At 41.2% G+C, this 19,829-nt stretch overlaps 2 protein-coding genes across 4 annotated transcripts; both read right to left on the bottom strand.

Annotated features, from left to right (window-relative positions):
* Positions 1 to 1,233: 1,233 nt before the first annotated feature.
* Positions 1,234 to 6,155, bottom strand: pde12 (phosphodiesterase 12). The gene is made up of 3 exons (XM_006630955.3): positions 4,743 to 6,155; positions 4,119 to 4,197; positions 1,234 to 2,982 (listed from the first exon to the last, which is right to left on the bottom strand). The coding sequence occupies exons 1-3, from the start codon at positions 5,988 to 5,990 to the stop codon at positions 2,540 to 2,542; spliced, it is 1,770 nt and encodes a 589-aa protein (XP_006631018.3). The 5' UTR covers positions 5,991 to 6,155; the 3' UTR covers positions 1,234 to 2,539.
* Positions 6,156 to 8,831: 2,676 nt separating this feature from the next.
* Positions 8,832 to 19,256, bottom strand: atp6ap1la (ATPase H+ transporting accessory protein 1 like a). Of its 3 annotated transcripts, none has more exons than XM_015347919.2 (7): positions 19,080 to 19,256; positions 14,760 to 14,800; positions 13,761 to 13,843; positions 13,211 to 13,452; positions 11,652 to 11,702; positions 11,027 to 11,270; positions 8,832 to 10,168 (listed from the first exon to the last, which is right to left on the bottom strand). In XM_015347919.2, exons 1-7 carry the CDS (start codon positions 19,178 to 19,180, stop codon positions 9,935 to 9,937), a joined length of 996 nt encoding a protein of 331 aa, XP_015203405.1. In that variant the 5' UTR covers positions 19,181 to 19,256; the 3' UTR covers positions 8,832 to 9,934. The 3 variants fall into 3 exon arrangements, with proteins under 3 accessions (XP_015203405.1, XP_006631019.1, XP_069045500.1); XM_006630956.3 differs by having other exon boundaries at positions 13,761 to 13,846; XM_069189399.1 differs by lacking the exon at positions 19,080 to 19,256 and adding an exon at positions 16,783 to 17,789 and having other exon boundaries at positions 13,761 to 13,846.
* Between the last annotated feature and the right edge of the window lie 573 nt (positions 19,257 to 19,829).

The following is a 19,829-nucleotide window of genomic DNA, read 5'->3' on the forward strand; positions in this document are numbered from 1 at the left end:
AAGCCCTGGGTGCCTTTAAGGCATGTTGATGCAATAAGGCCGGGATTCAGTTTGTTACTGTACTTTTCCACTTTGTGGAAACTGGCAGGAGCTCATCAGATCTGGTGGAGTAGTAATCCATGGGGAGCTACTGGAGTTAAACTGTAGCTCACCGCTGGAAAGTCTCTGCTGTACAGGCAATTCTCTCAAAGAGTGAAGAAATGGAAATCACTTGGTGTCTGACCAAGGCTGTGAGATGAGTGACCAAGCACCCTTACCAGTAGTGCTGTAAATAGTGTTACCTGCTGTGATTCTCCAAAGAAATAGCAACAGAAGCCATTTTCAAATAATAGCTTACTACTACTGGTCCAGCACATTAATGCTCAGGTTTAGGCTGTTCAAGTCCAGGTGTTTAATAATCACTTTTAATGAGATACAGGATGTGACCGTAGGTGGCATCCCTCAGTGGGCTTATAACAAAGACAGTAGTGGGTCTACTGTGGACTGCTGGGGTGCCCGTTACCTTCCTTAGTTAAATGTCTTTGCAAGTCGTGCAATATTTTACTGGGTTGTCTGTCCAGGTAATGAAATAGAGATGAGCTTTCTAGGTATACTCCTAGAATTAAGTTTCAGCAGTTATTTTCAAGTTTTAAATACCCTAACCATAAAAGCAGCTGTTGATGTTGCAAGTCTTACTTTTTACCTAGGAAAATTTAAAATACAAAAATAATAACCATCTTTTTAAACTAGATTTGTATAATTGTGCAGTATCTCGTACCTCTCAGTTTTACATGGAATTCCCTGTATTAAATAAAGGTTAACCATATTTTGGATATTGAATATTTTAAATGGCAAGAAAGATTATATTTTATTGGAACTATAACTCCCATGTAATGCTGCATGTCCTGCCCTGAATAACGGAAAAGGCTTGCACAGTCCCCAGTAGAATAGAAAAACAATACTGTTGACGTTTTTAGAGTTCTTGAAAATTTAAAGTTGCACTACAATGTGAAAATATTACAATAAATTAAACTTCTATACTTTATATTATCTTTAACAATTGAAACAGGCCTCTAAAAGGATGTGAAAGCATACACTACAGTAGGTATTCCTTCCATTCACGCCAAATTTCTGTATAGAAGCAGGTTCCAAATGTCATTTTAACTTCAAGAAAATATTTAAGTTATTCCTACTGTTGCATGTGCTGTCTCCATGAACAGATTTTAGTATTTCAAATCTGTAGAAAGCCCCATAAAAAATGAAATAGCATCACCATTTATTCTGTAATTTCCATCGTTTTACAAGCTCCGAGACTCCTTGTATGTCTGATTCCTCATTTCAAACACACATGAAGACTTCTTTTCAAACATTGAGCCCAGCATTGACATTTTAAACAAGGCTTGCTGATGCATGAACCGCACGAGGAGCATGATTTGACCATGTAAGAATATTTCGGTTTTGCAAAAGCATCATGATCGCTAAGTGGAAAGGGCTAAAACTATGAGACACATTTTAGCTTTATGAACATATCCCAATACACCCTGAAGGTAATATTACTGGTACTGCTCAGCTTTCTAACTCATCAAACACATCCCCTAAATGAGCACTAATTACATTAGGAATTAAAATATCATGCCACACAGGTTTTTGGAGGCGGCCAAACACCAAAAATACAAAAACCTTTGAGCAAGTTGCTTTAAAGGGGTAGTGATATGTCTATTCATTATTAAATGGTAATTTACCAGCTCTAATTGTTCTGTGATACAGCATACTGGTATTCTTGATTAGCTAGTAAGTCAAATTGTTATTCATTACTGTCAGTTTGAAATCCTTAGAACATTTTTACATGTTGTTTGGCATAAACATTTCACAAAGTGAAATGTCATGACAAGCTGTGGGGAAAAAAGGTGGTTGTACAAAATGATTGGACATTCATAAACATTAAAGGATTCTTAACACATTACTGAAAAAGGAACATCTGCATGTAGTCCGAGAAGTTCTTCTCACTGTGTCACTAGTGTCAATTTTAGTTTTTGCTCTTGCAAAAAAGCTTTAGAAATCAGGTAACGTGTGTGTCTACGAACACAGTAATACTGTGCAAAGGAACAGGCAAAGCAGATAAAGCCAAAAGGCTGCGTCTCTTTCATTTCCTTTCTGCATGGAATAAACCTTTACCTGTTCCTTTACAGCCTACACATGCTGACGTTGCTCTCTACTCGAACGCTGGGAGCAGGCCAAGTTCATACTCCAACGATTCATTTCTGACACCACCTGTGAACTTTTTCTGTTCATTAAATCTACAGTGGGGACTGTGATCTTACTGTGGTTTCAGGAGAGAATCTGACACGGTTCTGATGCAACTCACAAAGTTGACATTTTAGCGCAATTTAGTGCTGGGGAAAAAGTTAACTTTCAATGAAGATCAGAAATGTGTGGGAAAAGTCCGAAATCGACAGCCTTCCAAACGTCGATTATTACAAGTCGGTTTCCTAACGCTACAGTGCTGAAACCACGTCTGGTGGTGGGGCTGCCTCTCCCAAGACGGAGGTAGGAGAGGAGATCACTTCCACTTGATGTCACAGACGAGCGCGATGTGGTCGGAGGGGTGCAGGACGCTGGGCAGGGCCTGGTGTGTGGTGACCTCCTGGTGGCTGGGCATGGGGATGACCTGCTCCACCTGGAGGGCCCGAGGCTCAATGAAGATGTAGTCCAGGCACCCGTGGAAGCCGCCCACGTAGTTGGTGTAGGCTGGCTCCCCACAGGCGCTCTGCAGCTGGAAGGGGTTGCTCACGGCCAGCGGGCAGAGCTCCTCTTCTCCATTGGACGCCCAGTCCTCGTGGCTCTCGGGCACCGCGCCCTGAGTCACCAGCTGGTACATCCCCGTGGAGGGCGTGCTGTTGAAGTCCCCGGAGAAGAGCAGAGGGATGCCGGGGTGGGGTCCCGACGTCACCCAGCTCAGGTGTCGCAGGGCGATGGCCATCTGGATCAGCCGGATGTGCCCGCCTGAAAAACCGAACGATGGGATCAAAGCGTCTCTGTCTGGTTCGGCTCACACAAACGGGGTGGGGGTGGCTGTGGAACAGGCAGTCAATGCGCGGACGTGTTGAAATGGAAGTTATTAACTGACGTTCGGGAGGGATAACAATGACAGTCAATCTCGGATAGCTGATCACCCAACTAGCTACGAAACCGAACTCAAAACGCCTCCCTTCACACTCATCTCAAGCACTCCCACTCAGTCTGACTAGGGGTTTGATCCTCCTGCCGTGCCCAGGAGAGCAAAGCCAAACTTTTAATAATAATAATAATAATAATAATAATAATTCCTTCCACTTATATAGCGCTGTTCTGGACACTCCACTCAAAGTGCTTTACAGGTAATGGGGACTCCCCTCCACCACCACCAATGTGCAGCCCCACCTGGATGATACAACAGCAGCCATAGTGCGCCAGAACGCTCACCACACACCAGCTATCAGTGGGGAGGAGAACAGAGGAACTAAGCCAATTCATAGATGAGGATTATTAGGATACCATGATTGGTAAAGGCCAATGGGAAATTTAGGGGTTACACCCCTACTCTTATTGAGAAATGCCCTGGGATTTTTAATGACCACAGAGAGTCAGGACCACGGTTTCAAGTCTCATCTGAAAGACAGCGCCTTTTTACAGTATACTGTCCCTGTCACTATACTGGGGCATTAGGACCCATATAGACCGCAGGGTGAGCGCCCCCTGCTGACCCCACTAATACCTCTTCCAGCTCTCAGTGGGAGAGCAGCTGCCTTAGTTTTTCAGCAGCAGCAACCTTAGTTTTTCTCAGACTCACACCTGCAGAACTTCAGTGGGCTGCCAGTTGTGAGTTGCAGGGTGACATGGCTGCTGGCATTTCTCACCAGGTATTCCAGGCATTCACAAACCGTTCAATCTTTGGATGGTGTTGCCTCTAGTGAAAAGTATCCAGGGGCTGCGGCTGCTGTAGACATTACTCAAGCATGCCAGTTGTGCGACATTTGGAAAATGAATGAAAAAGGTGTTTGTCGGAGTTTAACTGTAATGCAGGTAAAGAGCCACTCTTAAATTGAAGGTCTCTGAAACTCATGGTGGACGGAAAGGCACATCTTTCAAACTCACGTTACCTTTGGGGTGCCAGTACAAATGGGTGTTGGCAACACACAGCTTTCTGGAGACATCTTTCACTGACTGCAGCACAGTAACCTAAGGAGAAGAGACGAGCTTTGGTTAAAACGCCACATGCAGCCACTTTATCATCACCTGCTAACACTGTATTAATGAAGTACTACTTTTATTTACCAGCAAGGCTGATAAAAACACAAAAACGCAGATCAAGCCAACAGGTATTAACAAGGTCAAAACTCTAACATTTGTAACATGTTAGGACGTCTTTAAACATGGACTGTACTCAGAATGGGCAGGTCTCATCCCAGTGATGCAAAATAGAAACACAGGCAGTTTCAGTTAAAAGGGCTATTATTTCATTTGACTCCTTAAGATAAAAAAAACCTTTTTCTGAATCTGCATTACCGTACAAGCTGATGTTCTCGCGAACTCTACTGAGCTCACACTGTGAAGCAGGACAGTTTAGTGCAAAATAGCCAAGAAACCTACTTTTGTTCACAATTCAAAAAATACTATCGTTCAAGACGATGATGTGCAATCATAATTTGATGGTTGGGATTCTCCCGAGATGACATTACCGAGCCCAAACACAAATTACAGCACGTCACGCTGCTCTCGCTTACCTGGAGAGTCGTTGATCTCTGTATGACATTTTCCTTTAGGACTGGATTGGTGGATACCCTCTCCAACAGCTCCCGGTGCAGCGGATCGGATAGCAAAGCTTCGCTCAGCGTTATATCGTGCTGACTCAGTAGCTCAAACTTGGACCTCCTGAAGTACGTGGCTAAACCCTCGTGTTGCTTCTCCTTTAGCCTGAACACCCCGTCCATGTCGAAGGCGTCGAGGGCAGGTGACAGACTGTCCGCGAAGACGCACTTATCAACCTCCTGGAGGCAAACGATGTCCGCGTTGTAGCCGGCCAGCTCTTTCTTGATCAAACTCTGTCTGTAATCGATCTCCAAGGCGTATGGAGCGCAGTAGGGGTACAGCACGGTTTTGGAAAGTTCCGTTTGCGCATATATGTCCGCCAAAATATTGTAGGAAACCGCTCTGATCGTTGACTCGTCCGTGACCTTGTTGGTGTACAGATGTCTGTTGTCGAAAGTGCAACTACCCGGACCCGCTTCCACGGGCCCCGGCGTTACTACCTCTTTTGAAACCCCAAACCTTTCGCCGTTCCCAGGGCTGCATTTCAACTTGAGCTTTAATCCAATATCCGCATTGGACGGCGTGAATACTCGTTCATTGCCTGCCTCTATCCAGCAGTTTTCCACACCGTCTTTCTCGGCGTTTGGAGCTTTCTCCTTGTACCACGTAAACTGACAGTGCTTCAGCTCTCCAAACTCAATCACCAACTTCGTGCAGACGGGGAAGCCGGCTAAGAGTGATTTGGGGAGCTCTGCGGTGATGAACGCAGGAGGGTTTCTTTCCACTTTGTACCTGCTGTCTCCTACATGCAGAACGGCTCCATCCTGCCAGGCATCTGCATTGAGCGCGTCCTCTGCTACAAAGTCATCCATGTAGTAAAGTTTTACGACGGGTTCCTGGACTTCTGTCAGCTCCGATTTTTTCTTTTTGGACCTTTTTTCTTTAGCTTGGCCCTTGATTACGCTGTTAGCTATTCTCGACAGCGCTTTGCCGAGCTCTTCCGTCTGATCCCTCAGCATGTGCTTCTGACTGCCGTCCAGAGTGAAAGAAATGGTTATCTTGGTCTCCCACGGTACGCATCGTACTACGGCTCTTTCCATCCTTCCGAAGAACCGCCGGCCAAATCTATTTCCAGGCCCCCAGACTGATTCCCCAGTTCCAAACCAGTAAGGAGACAAGGTTTTAGAAAAACGGTGACTAATACAAGCTAGACACCTATACATCAGCGCCGGATTCTCTCTCAATCAAACTTGAAACATGGACAACTGCAACACAGTAAAACTACCACCGTTTCAAAAGTAGCAGTTTCGATACAAAAGATCGCACCAGAAAAAGCATAGCTTGAATCAGGCCCGTCCGTTCATTGGTGCAGCTAATAAAGAGCAGATCCACTTGAGTTATAGTTTCGTTTTAATTTAATTTTCTTTATTTTAAAATTGGCATATTGTACGTGCATCGAAAATGCGAGTATTGATTTCGCGATGAAACGTCCAACGAGGAAGAGGCTAGGTTTATTTTTTGTACGCTTTCCGGATAGGGGTGTAAGAAAATATGTAATGTAGAAGTTACGCAAGGTTTTTTCAAACAGGATATTTTTTGTTTTGTTTCTCGTCGCGTGTACCAAAGTGTTAATTATTCTGTTTCTTTTTGATAACCTTCAAAACGCCTTTTTTTCAAAGATGTGATGTGACAGTACTACATTTTGTCGCAGTACCTAGCAGGATTAGTGGCGATGGCTCTTTAAATTCATCCTGGAGGGTTGTGGGTTTATTTCCTAGTTATGATGCTCCTGTTATACTTTATTCATATCTTTCCAGTGAAGAAGCCCGTCTGTATTATCGCTACTTTACATTTTAGTATTTTTAATTGAGAAACATATTATCATTTATTTATATTCCCTTATTAAGTAAATAATTTAATAACAATCCAAAATATTAAAACATATAAATATCAGCTTTCCTACTAGGTTTCAGGGTTTCCAAAATACGCAGCATTGTACAGCTTTGAATAAGTAAGTCCATGGTCTCCTTTCCTGGGGAATTTCTGGAGTCGTTCCCGTAGTATACAGAAAGGATTCCGTTCATTGGAGTGACAAGAATACAAATTAGTGAAAATCCTCAAATTATTTTAAATAAATATGCTCAGATATATTTGTGAAGTTTTTTTCTGTACTGTAAATAAGCATCGCCATAAATATATTAACATTAATTTCTTCATATTTAGTACTGCAAAAAACTGTATTGCGAATATCACACTGAATCAGGATAGGAGTGGAGAATGGACTAGATGAGGCAAACACATGAAGTAAAATAAAATGGAAACTAAACTTTAAAAGAGCAACAAAAGTATTGGAGTCCCAGAAATAATGAATAAGAAGAGCTACATTTTTTTCTAAAAAAGCAACTTCATTTTTCTTTGCCTCACAGAACTGGAAGAAGGGTCTGGAATCTTTCTCAGCGTTGCAGTCACATGTTAAGAGGCGTATAAAGATGACCTGGTAATTAATGACTGAATTGGTTTCAAAGGTATGATGGAAAAATCACCAGTTGCTGGAAAGAAAGCAAATGCCTTTGTGACACTGGATTCCAAGCCACACCTAAACCATACCACTGTAGTGAGGGAAAAAAAAATGTTTTCAAGTGTTCTAGTAAAACATTAGGATCTTCACATAGTTCTGTATGTGGATAGGCATAGGATCTGCTGTTAGTTCTAAATATTAGACCATTCAGGCAAGCCTTTCATTGTGTATGTCATTATGAATCTTTTGAAAAACACTTTAATAAATGCATAGAAATTTGAAATGTATGAATAAAATTTAACTTCCAAATAACTAAATTAAACCCTCAATCTGGACTTTTACAAATAAATATTTAGCTTTTAAATGTTCCAGTTAAATCCAACATCTCGTTTGGTGAAATAGAATATAAGTGCAATACATTCACATTATTGAATGTTATCTGGAAAATGACTATCTTTTTAGTAGCAGTTGTACAGACATTATTGTACAGAGATGACAGAAGCTGGAAGGTTGCTGGTTCAAATCCCATGGATGGCAGAGGAATCCTACTCTGTTGGGCCCCTGAGCAAGGCCCTTAACCCCAACTGCTCCAGGGGCGTTATATAGACGGCTGACCCTGCGCTCTGCCTCCAAGTTTCTCTCTCCCCGTCTGTGTGCCTGTGTGTCTCATGGAGAGCAAGCTGGGGTATGCGAAAAGACAAATTCCTAATGCAAGAAATTGTATATGGCCAGTAAAGTGATCTCTGATACAAGCTATCCACCTGTGATTCACTGGTCTGCAGATGCTGTCTTGTGAGATTCTGTACCACACCTGGGTGCCCAAGTCATCCCAGCTCATTCCAAAACTGTTAAAAGAGGCTGAACGGTTGACAAGTGTCACCACAGCACAAGTGTCACATTCTCACCTCGCAAGATAGCTGTTGTCCGATGAGCAGCATGAGGATGCCATTGTCCTGCTACAGTAATGTCACAACGTTACTCACGGCAAGTGACCTGCAGTGAGCGATTGGCCTTATTTAGAATAGGGATGAGTAGATGTTAATTCCACGCTTCAGAGCCAAAAGAAAGCGAAAAAAAGATGTTGTCTGCTGCACATTCTTTAGGTTTAATACATCCAGCCATTTCTAACACTCTTACCCATATTAGACAGGTACAGTACAGGTCATTGGGAAAGCTGGAGCACAGTCCAGCATGCAACGGGTGCAAGGGGGGTTAAAGGATGCCAGTCCATTGCAGGGCACCCACAGCCTCAAGCACACACACACTCACACCAGGACCATTTCTGAAGAAGCCTGTTAACCTACAAATATGTCTGTGAGAGGAAGCCTATGCAAACACAGGGGGAACATACAAACTCCATGCAGATAGCAGCCCAGGCATTAAACCTGGGTACTCTGTGCTGAGAGGCAGCGATGCTAACTACTGCGCCACAGTGTCACTGTATAGGTTTATTATATCTACAATATACGGTGTAATCTAAAATACATTGCTACCACAGAATACTTCAGTACAAAAATAATTTCTAAGAAGACATTTTGGCATTTTCAAGTTACTTTATTAGTCAAAACCAAATACCTATGTGTTGTTAAGGTAGTATTAACATGGCTATATACCATATTGGCAATATAATATAATAAGTTTCCCAGACATTTGCATTTTTAAATGTTTTATTAAACAGCTAATGTTAATATGTACTGACAACGAGTTTTCAGATACAGCACTTGGAACTCATAAAATCTTCCATCTCTGTCAGCCAGTCTATAAATTACACAGTGCTAATGCTTTTGATGGTTAAATTGATATGAGTCACTGGCATGCTAAAAACATTAAGGTTAAACAGCAAAAGGATGTTCTTGTTTGAACACTAATTGTGTCAGACATGTGTGTTAAATAGCTGATTAACAGGCAGCCTTCCGTGAATTACTTTCACTACATCAGGTTCAGTGGTCATCTGTATAAGACAATAAAGTGCTAGAAGATGAAAAAATATATTATTTTAACACCTTCTGTAACAGTAAGGTAATATAATCCTGACAGGAAGTCTCTTCTGTAGTTTTACAACGATAAAGATGATGAACATCAGCAATGATACCCGGGACTAATCAAAGACAGATACTTCAGTGTTTCTTGTAAGTTTACAGACATTGAAAGAATTGCATGAAGATGCCTTCGAATGGTTCCTCTTGATGCTCCTTTGATAGCACTCTTCACTGGACGGCACAGATTCTGCCGTCCCTGTGGTTGCTAGGCAACTGTCGTGAGTTTGGTGTAATTTCCCCCGGTGTCCTAGTGCTAGCCACCTCTTTGCAGTGCTTTATTCACCTCTCTTCTTCAATCGGAACACGCTTAAGGGCGACTGCAGATCGGCGTGCTCCCATGCGGCCGTCTCCGTATCCTGTTTGTGCTCCATGCACCACGCCAGTAGATATTTCTGAGTTAGCGCACCCAGGAGGATGGTGTCTGGGGAGACTTTGGCCTAAGCTCTCCGGGGCATGCTAACTTGTGGACCCATACCTGTGTGAAGTACAGCCAGGCGAATCAGCTCGGCTTTTTCCTTTGTAACACTATGGGAGCTCTGTAGCCAATTGCTACATGCTTGCCTGTGGGTCTGCCTGCCACGGTGGCGACTTCACTGAGACGTATTGCCTCCTATAAGCTGTCCTTGTCTGTGCGGGCTGTTTCGGGGCTGCGGGGGAAATAGACAGTCTTGTGCTCTTCGTATCGGTCGATGGACTTGAGGTGCACCACCATGTGCAGGGCGTAAGCCAGCACTAAGAGCAGGATGAGAGATGTGATGAGGCCCATGAGGATGGCGGGGGTGAAGAAGGTGGTACAGTCACTGGCAGACGCAAACTCACCAGACTGCACGTTGAAGGCTTGGATCTGTGTTGAGAAAAGAGAAAAATAAGTTACAAAACATCTGCCCGGTCATACAGTATGTCCTCTTTTAAGGTCTCTCGCCCTGGCCCTGGAGAGGTTTTATAGATAACCCTAAATCACCACTTGCTCTTTCTGAAGACTGGGGATACTTTTAAGTTACAGGTCAACGAAACAGGTGATTTGTTTATTTTGGGAAACTCTGGTCCATTAGCACTGAAGACTTATGTTTGAGATGAACAAGTTCAACAAACCACAGCCAGATGATGCCAGAAGTTGCCCTCTGGCCTCCCACCCCTCACAAATGTTGCGCAAGAAAAAAAAGGAAGAAAACATTTGTGCCCCTAAATCTTTCAAAACTGTGACTCAATCAATCCAGTGCTTTGCCTCATGTGTGTTGCTGCATAGGTGCTGTTATATTAGCAATAAGTTTGTCCTGGGTCACCAAGGAGGGATTCATTTAGAGCAAGAGAATGCCTTTTAGGAAGAAAATGTTTGCAAGCAAGTCAGCAGAGGGAAACCTTTTGATATACCGCACAGTGTCTTCAAACAGGTCAAAAACAGCTACAACTAACCCATCCATCTGTTTTCTAACCACTTCACCCAATACAGGGTAACAAGCCTATTCTGGCAAGCAATAGGTGCAAGGCAGACACAAACATGCACACACTCACACCATGTCTCCCAGAAGTTAATTAATCTTCCAGCATGTTTTGGGCTGAGCGAGGACACTGAAGCACCCATAGGAGACCCACATGAGCACATGACTGCACAATTCCCACAGATTCCTCAATTGAAATCCTCTCTCATGTCTTCAATAAAGAGCAAGCCAATTCTCTGTCAAGGTAAAACTTGTCGGCGTACCTGGAAGTCGGTGAAGGTGATGTGCCAGTGTACTGAAGTGTCGCTGTTAGAGATGGGAACCAGCAGGGTGTCGTATTTCTGTAGGCTGCTGACGTGCTGGCAGTGGTATGAATAGGTGGCTGGGGCATACACCTCAGTGGCATTGAAGGTGGCATCCAGTGTCCAGTTATAATGAAGGTGTACTGTGTCCAGCGAGAACCAGTTCTGTCCAGCTGACTCGTAGAGTGTGTTGGACATCTGTAGTCTGTATGGGAGGATATTTGAGACAGGGGGTCAAAAGGAAGCCCATTCCAGCATGGGCAGTAGAGCAGTAGAGTTCATTATGGGCAATAAAATGACTCTGTTCATTATTTTCCACAACACACAAGATCAGTTAAATTTTTTGGAAGAAAAGTAAACGTCGCTTTTCTTGGGATTGAGACAAGAACGAGGTGTTGATCCAAAAGTAATCTTTGAAAACAAGTCATGTCTTAATCTGAGCAGTGATGCTGTTTCTTTCTCATATATGGAATATGTAATCCCAGGTGGTCTCTTTTTTTACATACTGTAGACTCAAGCCTTCCACAAATGATCATTACTGTCAGTACATTCAACCATGTGTGTTATTGAAGAGCAACAAACATACCTTATGACAAGGCCTTTGAGATCTTCCACATCACCATACCTCAGAGAGAGTCTGTAGCCAAAATTCAGATTGTGATTATTAAAGTACAATGAATGTTAACAGAGTGAATATAATATAAAACATATAGACATTATATTTAACTACTTACAAATATTAACATCTAATACACAGCGAGAGAGCATATATTGTAGTTACATAGGATGCTATATATTGTAGTTTACAGTAGTTGTGTTTGTCTGAGAGCAATTGATAGTTTAATTACTTATCTTGTCTTTCACTATTGTAATTGTGCCAAATGTTGACATGACTGTTGCTGTTACTAAGGGTTTTAGACGGCAACATTCTCACATTTTACATGCTTGTTGGTCTGTTTCGACATAAAAAAGTGTTTGTTATGCATTTGTACAGGATTTATTAGAACGTAGATTTTCTCTCAATTCATGTGTAAAGAACAGAGATGTGTTCAGAACACATTCCAATTAATAGAAAAGTCTGTATGCTTTAAAAAAACAACCTATAGACATTTTTCAGATTTAATTTTTCAATCAATTGACATAAGAAACGGTAGTTTGTGAATTTTTGTCCCAGACTTAATTTTGTTTTCATTTCTGGTATACTGTGATGTGCATTCTTTGGTTCCTGTGATAGGATATGTATAAAGTGGTCCTACGTTTGCACGTGAAGTGTAAACCCTGCTGGTACTAGAGAAGAAAAACCTTTCCATACAGTAAACCCTCACTTTAACAGACTTCACTTTGACAGGCTTCGTATTTAAGGGACAAAATCTACCAAAGTGGGATTTTATCTGTTAAATCAGAAACACAATAATGGTGAAAGTACAAGGTACAAGTAAAATACAAAAAACAAGGTAAAACTAAATACTACAGAGGTATAAATTTCAGGAATGTTAATAGTGTCCTACAGGGGTAGGTCAATTGCTTTCAATGAGTGTTTTTTGTGTTTCATATATTTCAATGAATTTTAAACAGTGTATTTATGACAAATGAAGTGAAGAGCACAGAAATAATTTTCACTGACTGTGTTGATTGCAGTTGTTAAAAAACAAGTCAACAGATCCAGAAAGCATATACTATATATATATACTGTTTACATATTGTTTCTCTTAAAATAGTGTGTTTTGGGGCTGAAAAAAATGTAATTTGTGATTTATTAAACTGAGGTTTTACTGTTGTTTTGTTTCACAACAGGTGTGTTTGTTGGTCAACCGATTGGCATAAAGCTCTTGGAGTCCTTGAAGGAGCTGGGAAGGGAGAACCTGGAGGAGGCTGAACTGCTCCTGCACCCTTCCTGTAAACAGGGGTGCTGGGCATGGCTGGGCATAGCCCAGGGCATGGCTGAAGCCTAAGTGCCAGGGGACAACTGGGATTGTGTTCACATTATGCTGTCTGTGGTGTACAGCACCTTCTCTGTGAATGGATGAAGAAGAATACAGTCCTGCATAAGACCCAGACTCCCCCAAACTCACCCACCCTCTACCCAGCACATGCACAGAAATAGGTTGTCCTCAGATGCTTTAAGTGATCCTGCCATTAACTTACATGGCTTTATCTTTGCTACAGGTGGAGTCTTTGGTGTCCACTGTAGCATCAGGACCAAACGTCTTCTCTGTCAGATCCACAAATGTGTGGTTTTTGTACTTAATCACCAGCTTCTTAGCCCTGAAGAGAATGCAGATTTTCCCACTGAAGGCCACACTCAGTGGGGAATAGGGGGTTGAACTTGAGGACTGCAGAAGCTTCCTTCTTGTGCTGGGAGGGGCAAGAGTTTGCCAACCTGAAGGCTGAGTGGAGAAGGGGGGGGGAAGGGGGTAGGTAAAGGGGAAAAGGGATTGAGAGAGAAAGGAATTAGTTTAGCTCACTGGATCCATCTAGGATCAGCTCAGGGTTTATGTTTCAGTCCTGCAGGTTCATAAAATAAGATGGACAAGCATTGAAATAGTGATTAATGGACAAACTATTCTGATCGTATTCACGTTCAGTATTATTATAATTATCTGATGCAAAGTACGGTGTGAAATGAATTGCATCCAGTCAGGAATAAACAAGAATCTCTGTAGATGGTCACACTGGCTCAATAAAGCAGTCTTACCTGCAGGGTTTTTCGTGGTGGGATTTCTGCTGTAGGCAAGTAACTCTCACTTGCAGAGGCACTGTTGAGCTGTATTTCCACTGCTTCTGAAAGTGCAAAAAGAAAGTTTCTTTTATTTCTTTTTATTTTTTATGATCGGACAATGAACTCTGCCTGCATGCAATTGATTCCATCCCATAAAATATAGTTAAGTTATTCTCCAGCTCTGAATTCAGCTAAGTATTGAAAAAATAATTAAATCCAAAAGCCCTAATGTGCTATTTATTTATCAATTTCAACACATGAAATCATACACTGGCTGTATTCAGTTTGCTAGAGGATCCCATCCATATACTACTTTATTTTATGCATTTACTGATGTGCAAATATATATCTTTGCTTAGATTTTTATATAATAAATACTTTAGAATTATCCCTGTGCTCCAGGTGGGTTTCCTCCAGGTGCTCTGTTTTCCTTTTATAGTCCAAAACCATACTGGTAGGTTAATTGGCTTCTGGGGAAATTGGCCCTGGTGTAACTTTTTGTGTTTGTGTCTATGTGTGCTCTGCAATGGATTGGCATCGTATTGTAACGCTTACGGCCGACAAGCAGTGTGTGTAAGAGCCGGCGTACCAGAGCGGGTGACGTCACCGCCCTTCCCTGTGATAGCAGGACCACAGCTACTGGGCTGTGGAGAGATCTCTCTTTAGCTCACGGGGCTAGGTCGCTGCAGAGAGATGCGGAAGTCCCGGGTTCGAGCCACCTATACTTTGGGCCGACCAGATGCGGCAAGGGTGCCCGCCTGAGCCCCAGTTGCGTTACAGTATCTATGGTGTACCCTGCCTTGCCTTGCACCTGGTAAATTCTTACTCCCCTGCAACCCTGTACTGGATAAAGCACCTGGATGTGAAAATGGATGGATATACTTGTGATTTTTTTTGTGCTTTGCATTTTTGCTTTTCCAGCATCTATGCTATACAGAGAATAATTGCAAAGTTGTTCCAGCAGAAATAACTCACCATTTCTAAGACTGATGGCGTGGAATGAGGGAGCCTGTGAGCTGTGAACAAGAAATGGAAACATTACATTTCTACTAAATGTTTCAGGATAGATTCCACTACACTTCAATACTTTAGAAACTTTCGTGATTGTTTTGTTTAAGACACCATGTCAACTACCAGTGCCTGCTTCAAGATCAGTGCCCGGGCCAGAACAAGAGAAAGATCATTCAGAATAGAAAAATGGAGAATCAAACGTTTGTGAATATGCAGAACCAAACTACACGATTTTTCATAGAGTCTTTCAATAGAGATGACAACAAGCAATTGAGTAATAAGAGCTGAAATGTCTCTCCTCCATTTGTTACTTTCATTATAGTCTTGTGTCCAAAGTGCACAATTTTGACAACTGTGACAGTGCAACTGGATCTGCACGAATCCAGATCACAAGGGCTTTTTCAGAGTGCACACTGCTGACTTTATGTCCACTTCTGTTTTCTTGTCATGATGTTTCAACACAGACATGGAGGTTTCAAAGTGAAAGACTAAGCACATGGGGAAGAGAAATAGACCTGAAAAGGTGCGATACTGACAACTGCTGGTTTATATTTAAGCCACCTGTTTACTGAATAAAGCTGTGCAAAAACCCGTTCATACGATGCTAAAAGATGAAGAAAATAAAAGGAAAATTCAGTGATTCTTGGTGGTCCACAGACATCAGGATGCTTTATCTGAGATTTATGCTACATGATCTAATAAGTACATTGTAGATTCCTAGTTATCAATTTTATCCATGTGATCCATCTAGCTGAATTTTGATAACACGTCAGTAATATAATCATTGCCGGTGCTGGTTAAGAAGATACGGATTTGGGTAAAAAAAATAATCTTTTGCCTAGTGTTGGGTGCATCAATAACACAAAGTTATTCCTATAGCACCATTAAGCAGCTTCACAGAAAGATGATAAAAATACATTGTTTTCCAACCTGACCTCATGGTGATTTCCTCAACAGTGGCGGATTATCCTAAGACGTACCGTTAAAACATCTAATCGCCACCATAATGCCAGATAAAATGAGCTTAGCGAAGGAGACACTAAGACCTGATTATTAGTATTAGTCTGGAGTATCTGGTATCTCATTCCTTGACTTAGGAGCCCAGAGCAGTCTGCAGGCAGCCCAACTGTCTGCGGTGCATGGGGCCGAGTGGCTGGGGAGCAGGAGGCTCTAGCTGGGTCAGTGTGGAACGTGATGGAGCTGAACACTCTGGCAATGCAGAGAATAAACAGGATTCATACTGTTTATTTATTCATACAGATGTCTCCTTTGGTGTGTTTTGTAGTGCCCTGTAGTTACTCTGTTAGTGGGTACTGGTTTTAAAGATCATGTCTGGAATCTGAACTCTGCATTTAGGCTGAAATAAAAGCATTTAGCACTGCATGAATTTTAATAGGAATATTAGCCTGGTTGCTCAGTTTCCTTATAGCAGCTCCACATTGAACAGGAAATGAGATGAAAAAAAAGCGATTTTTGAATCTGATACTACCTCGGTCTAATAAGTACTATATGGATTCTGACATTTCTAATAGTAAAAAAAATGCTACTTAAACACCTTTCCTGAGGGTTGTGGCTGAAACCAAATGGTGGAGATAAATTCATTCATAAAAATAATTATTATTGTATGTAATAATAATTACAAATGCACCTGGCATCTGCTTTTACTTTTACAGATGCTTTCTTATAACTGAATGAGGAAAAACCCAGTGCATTTTTTTGTAGGTATGTACCATTCATAAATTGTTGCATGACCTAGACTGCAGAAAAGACAGCCCTATCCTGTGGAGGCGATGGTGTGTGACACTCGGAATCAATCCTTGTTTTCTGGGTAAATCCCTCCCTTTTGTTATCATGCCAAAACTTGGAAGTCACTTCAGTGCATCGCTTGAATCTGTTGTAGTACCTGGGCAACTCTCCTTCTCTCGGGCTGCAGAGAGGGACAGTGCATTTATATAATCAAACGACCCAAAGAGAGTGAGTCACCCACCTCTCATTATCCATCATGCATGCTCTGATATGGAGCTACTGTAGAATTAAATGTGTCTTCATAGTCTTCTGCTCCACTGCTTAGCGCTGTGGTGCTGCACCAAATCCGATAATGCAAGATTAAAACCATGACAAGCCCACACTGCCCTGCATGTTGCCACATCTGTGCTGGGCTAATGCAGATAGGCTAAATAGCCACAATACCTTCTGGGCAGTATGTCACTAATTACAATACAGATTTATCTGTCTGAACAGTCTGAAGCTGGAAAATATTGCTTTTGGTGGGGATGACACAACCTGAATTCAGAGCTGATAAAATGGAAGTCTCTTGCTTGCAAGACTCTGTAATGCTGTGGATATTTAAACATCCAACTTTTGAAAAAAAGTTTTTGGTAAAGAATGGTAGACACAGATGTATATTTGATTTAAAAAAGGTTGGGAAGTTTGGAAAAAGGTTTGGGAAGTTTTCACTCTTTTTACAATACCACTTGCCTTTTTTAGGTGAAAGATGGCGTTTCTATTTTGTGCTGTTTTAACAGCACCTTGAAAAGCTATTGGCAGCCCTCTGATTTATAAAGGGAAGCCTCACTTATCTTTCTCTGCTTTTCTCTTTCTGTTGGAAATTTGTAATTTACGTCCAGTTTACGTCCAGTAGTCCAGTGTAGGTTTTTCAACGGTACATAAGAGAAATCAAATTTGCTAGAACCTTTGTTTCTTCACTGCTGTTAAGTGTAACCATCCTCTGTTTAAACAAACATGTCCAGAACCAATGATTTTTTAATTACTAAAAAGTGCATGTATGAACTAAGACCTAAGACCATAGGGAAAGTAATAACCTGACTTATTTGTCTGTTTGATATGAAATAACATCTTCATGCATGTTGTCAAGCTTGTTGTTGAAGAATTGCAGACCATTAGCCTGCATAGTGGCATTTGGAAGCTTCATTATATTGACAGTCGACTATACTGTATGTTCATACAAGTTTATAGAATAGCTATTTTCTATAGGTATGGAAAATATTATTGTCGGTGGAGGTGACTAAGCAGACCAGGTGGTCCATTCATTCATGGATGTTGTGATTGGGTACATTAATAGGATGTTGTCTCAAACTGCAGTGGTAACTTTCACAGCCATATCAAAAATCAAATTATGTCCAACAGTCTTGATGCCCATAGTCGAAGATCATGGGCCACCCAAAACAGAAAAAACATCAATGTTCTCTTAACATTTTCAAATGTAATTAATCATATCATCCAATTTATCTCACAGGAAGAAATTATTCCTAAAGGATCAGGTCTTATAAACTCCACAATAATCAAAACAAACCAAAAAATAACAAAATTCCCAAAGGCCATGTTCCTGCATTCTTTTGTAAATTTCATCAAGTTCATAAGAAGGTTTTATCTATAATTCATTACACAGTAAGGGGATTTTAAATTTTACATGAAAAAATCTTCTAATATAGCAATTAAAGGAGAATTAACTATTATTAAGCCTCCTATTGTGTGCCATAAGTAACAGAGCTACCATTTTAACCGTACATTTCATCATAATTGTATATTCAGATTAACAACATCTGTTTCTTTTATGATACGTTTCATCATTTTTTTCTGTCGATCATGATAGGACAGAGGAATGGGTCATTGTGTCTCAAAGAATTAAGAAATGATCTCTTGCTAAGACATCATTGATAGTGACAGGTTTTCACATTTGTTGTCTCTAAATACCTATAGGAATGACCTGAAGATCATTAGATAACAACTCAGTACTATTCTGGCTTGTGTCACTTTCAATTATGATGTAGTGGACAAGGATTTATCTTGCGAACTGATTCCCACAAACATTGTATTTCTCTCATCTATTTAACAATTATATAAAACTTTTATTTTATATCACGCCTTTAAAAGTGGCCTCTCAAAGCACTATATGGTGAGAGACAAAAGGCACACAATGAGAGAAGACAGAAGAATTACACAATGACAATAAGGGTTTGGAATTCTGTAGGAAAGCTAAGGGGGAGACACAGAACCGGACAAATAAAAGCCAATGTAAAGAAGAAGGTTTCACTTTTCAGTTTTTCATTCAAATTAGTTTAAAAGTTTAAACTAAAAAAAGAACAATCTCCGAAATTGCATAAGTGAAGAAAACTCAGTGCAATAACTAGGCTTTGGCTTTCCACTTTGCAAATATGGTTTAAAGCATTAAAATGTGCAAGAGAATGCAAAAGACATTGTAATTTGAATGATGTAAAATCCCCTACTGTTTCCTGCAGTTAGCATACAAATGGATTCACTTACCTCTCTTCCACCAAAGCAGGCACCTGATCATATGACTGTGATAGCTGTAGAAAAACAAATAATATTAAAAGAAATATCATAAGTGTCTGGTGTTTTTCCATGGAGACGACCAGATGAAACTGCCACAGATGAAGGCTGCTTCATAATCTGCTCTGATAATATAGCCTAAACCTGAGCTCGCCGACTGACACAGCCAGCAGCCAATAGAAACAGGAGAGACAGGATAATCATGTATCACAGTCACACTCACCCACACACACACACGAACATGGCTTTTGGCCAACCCTGAAAATACTGCTTCGCTCCGTTTCACCTTCCTCACACAACCCTCTTTTTAAATGAAGAGCACCTATAATGGCACAGTAACCAATTGAATTCTTCAGCTAGGCTGAAGCAGGCATTTGACATTTTCAGAGAGAGAAATAAAAATATGGTAATGTGACCTACATTCTCACTACACTGGCTCAATAATTGAAATTAATTCACTAGAGATATGTGTGTTACCCACGGAAAAGCTATAAGTGGAACAAGATTGTCTAATGAAGTGGAATGAAAATGTTGCAAAACAAGACTGAGGGAATTACATTCTCCAAACACTGCTTTTCCACGCCTTTAAATGCACAACAGCATTGCACATTTCAAAGCACTGCAAAATGTGTGTCTCAATACCACAAATGTGAGACATACCAAATCATACCAAAGTATTCTACAGCACCTTTGAACTCCTCTCACATACACAACCACAATCTT

The sequence above is a fragment of the Lepisosteus oculatus genome, chromosome 4, assembly GCF_040954835.1.
Source record: "Lepisosteus oculatus isolate fLepOcu1 chromosome 4, fLepOcu1.hap2, whole genome shotgun sequence".
NCBI lineage: Eukaryota > Metazoa > Chordata > Actinopteri > Semionotiformes > Lepisosteidae > Lepisosteus > Lepisosteus oculatus.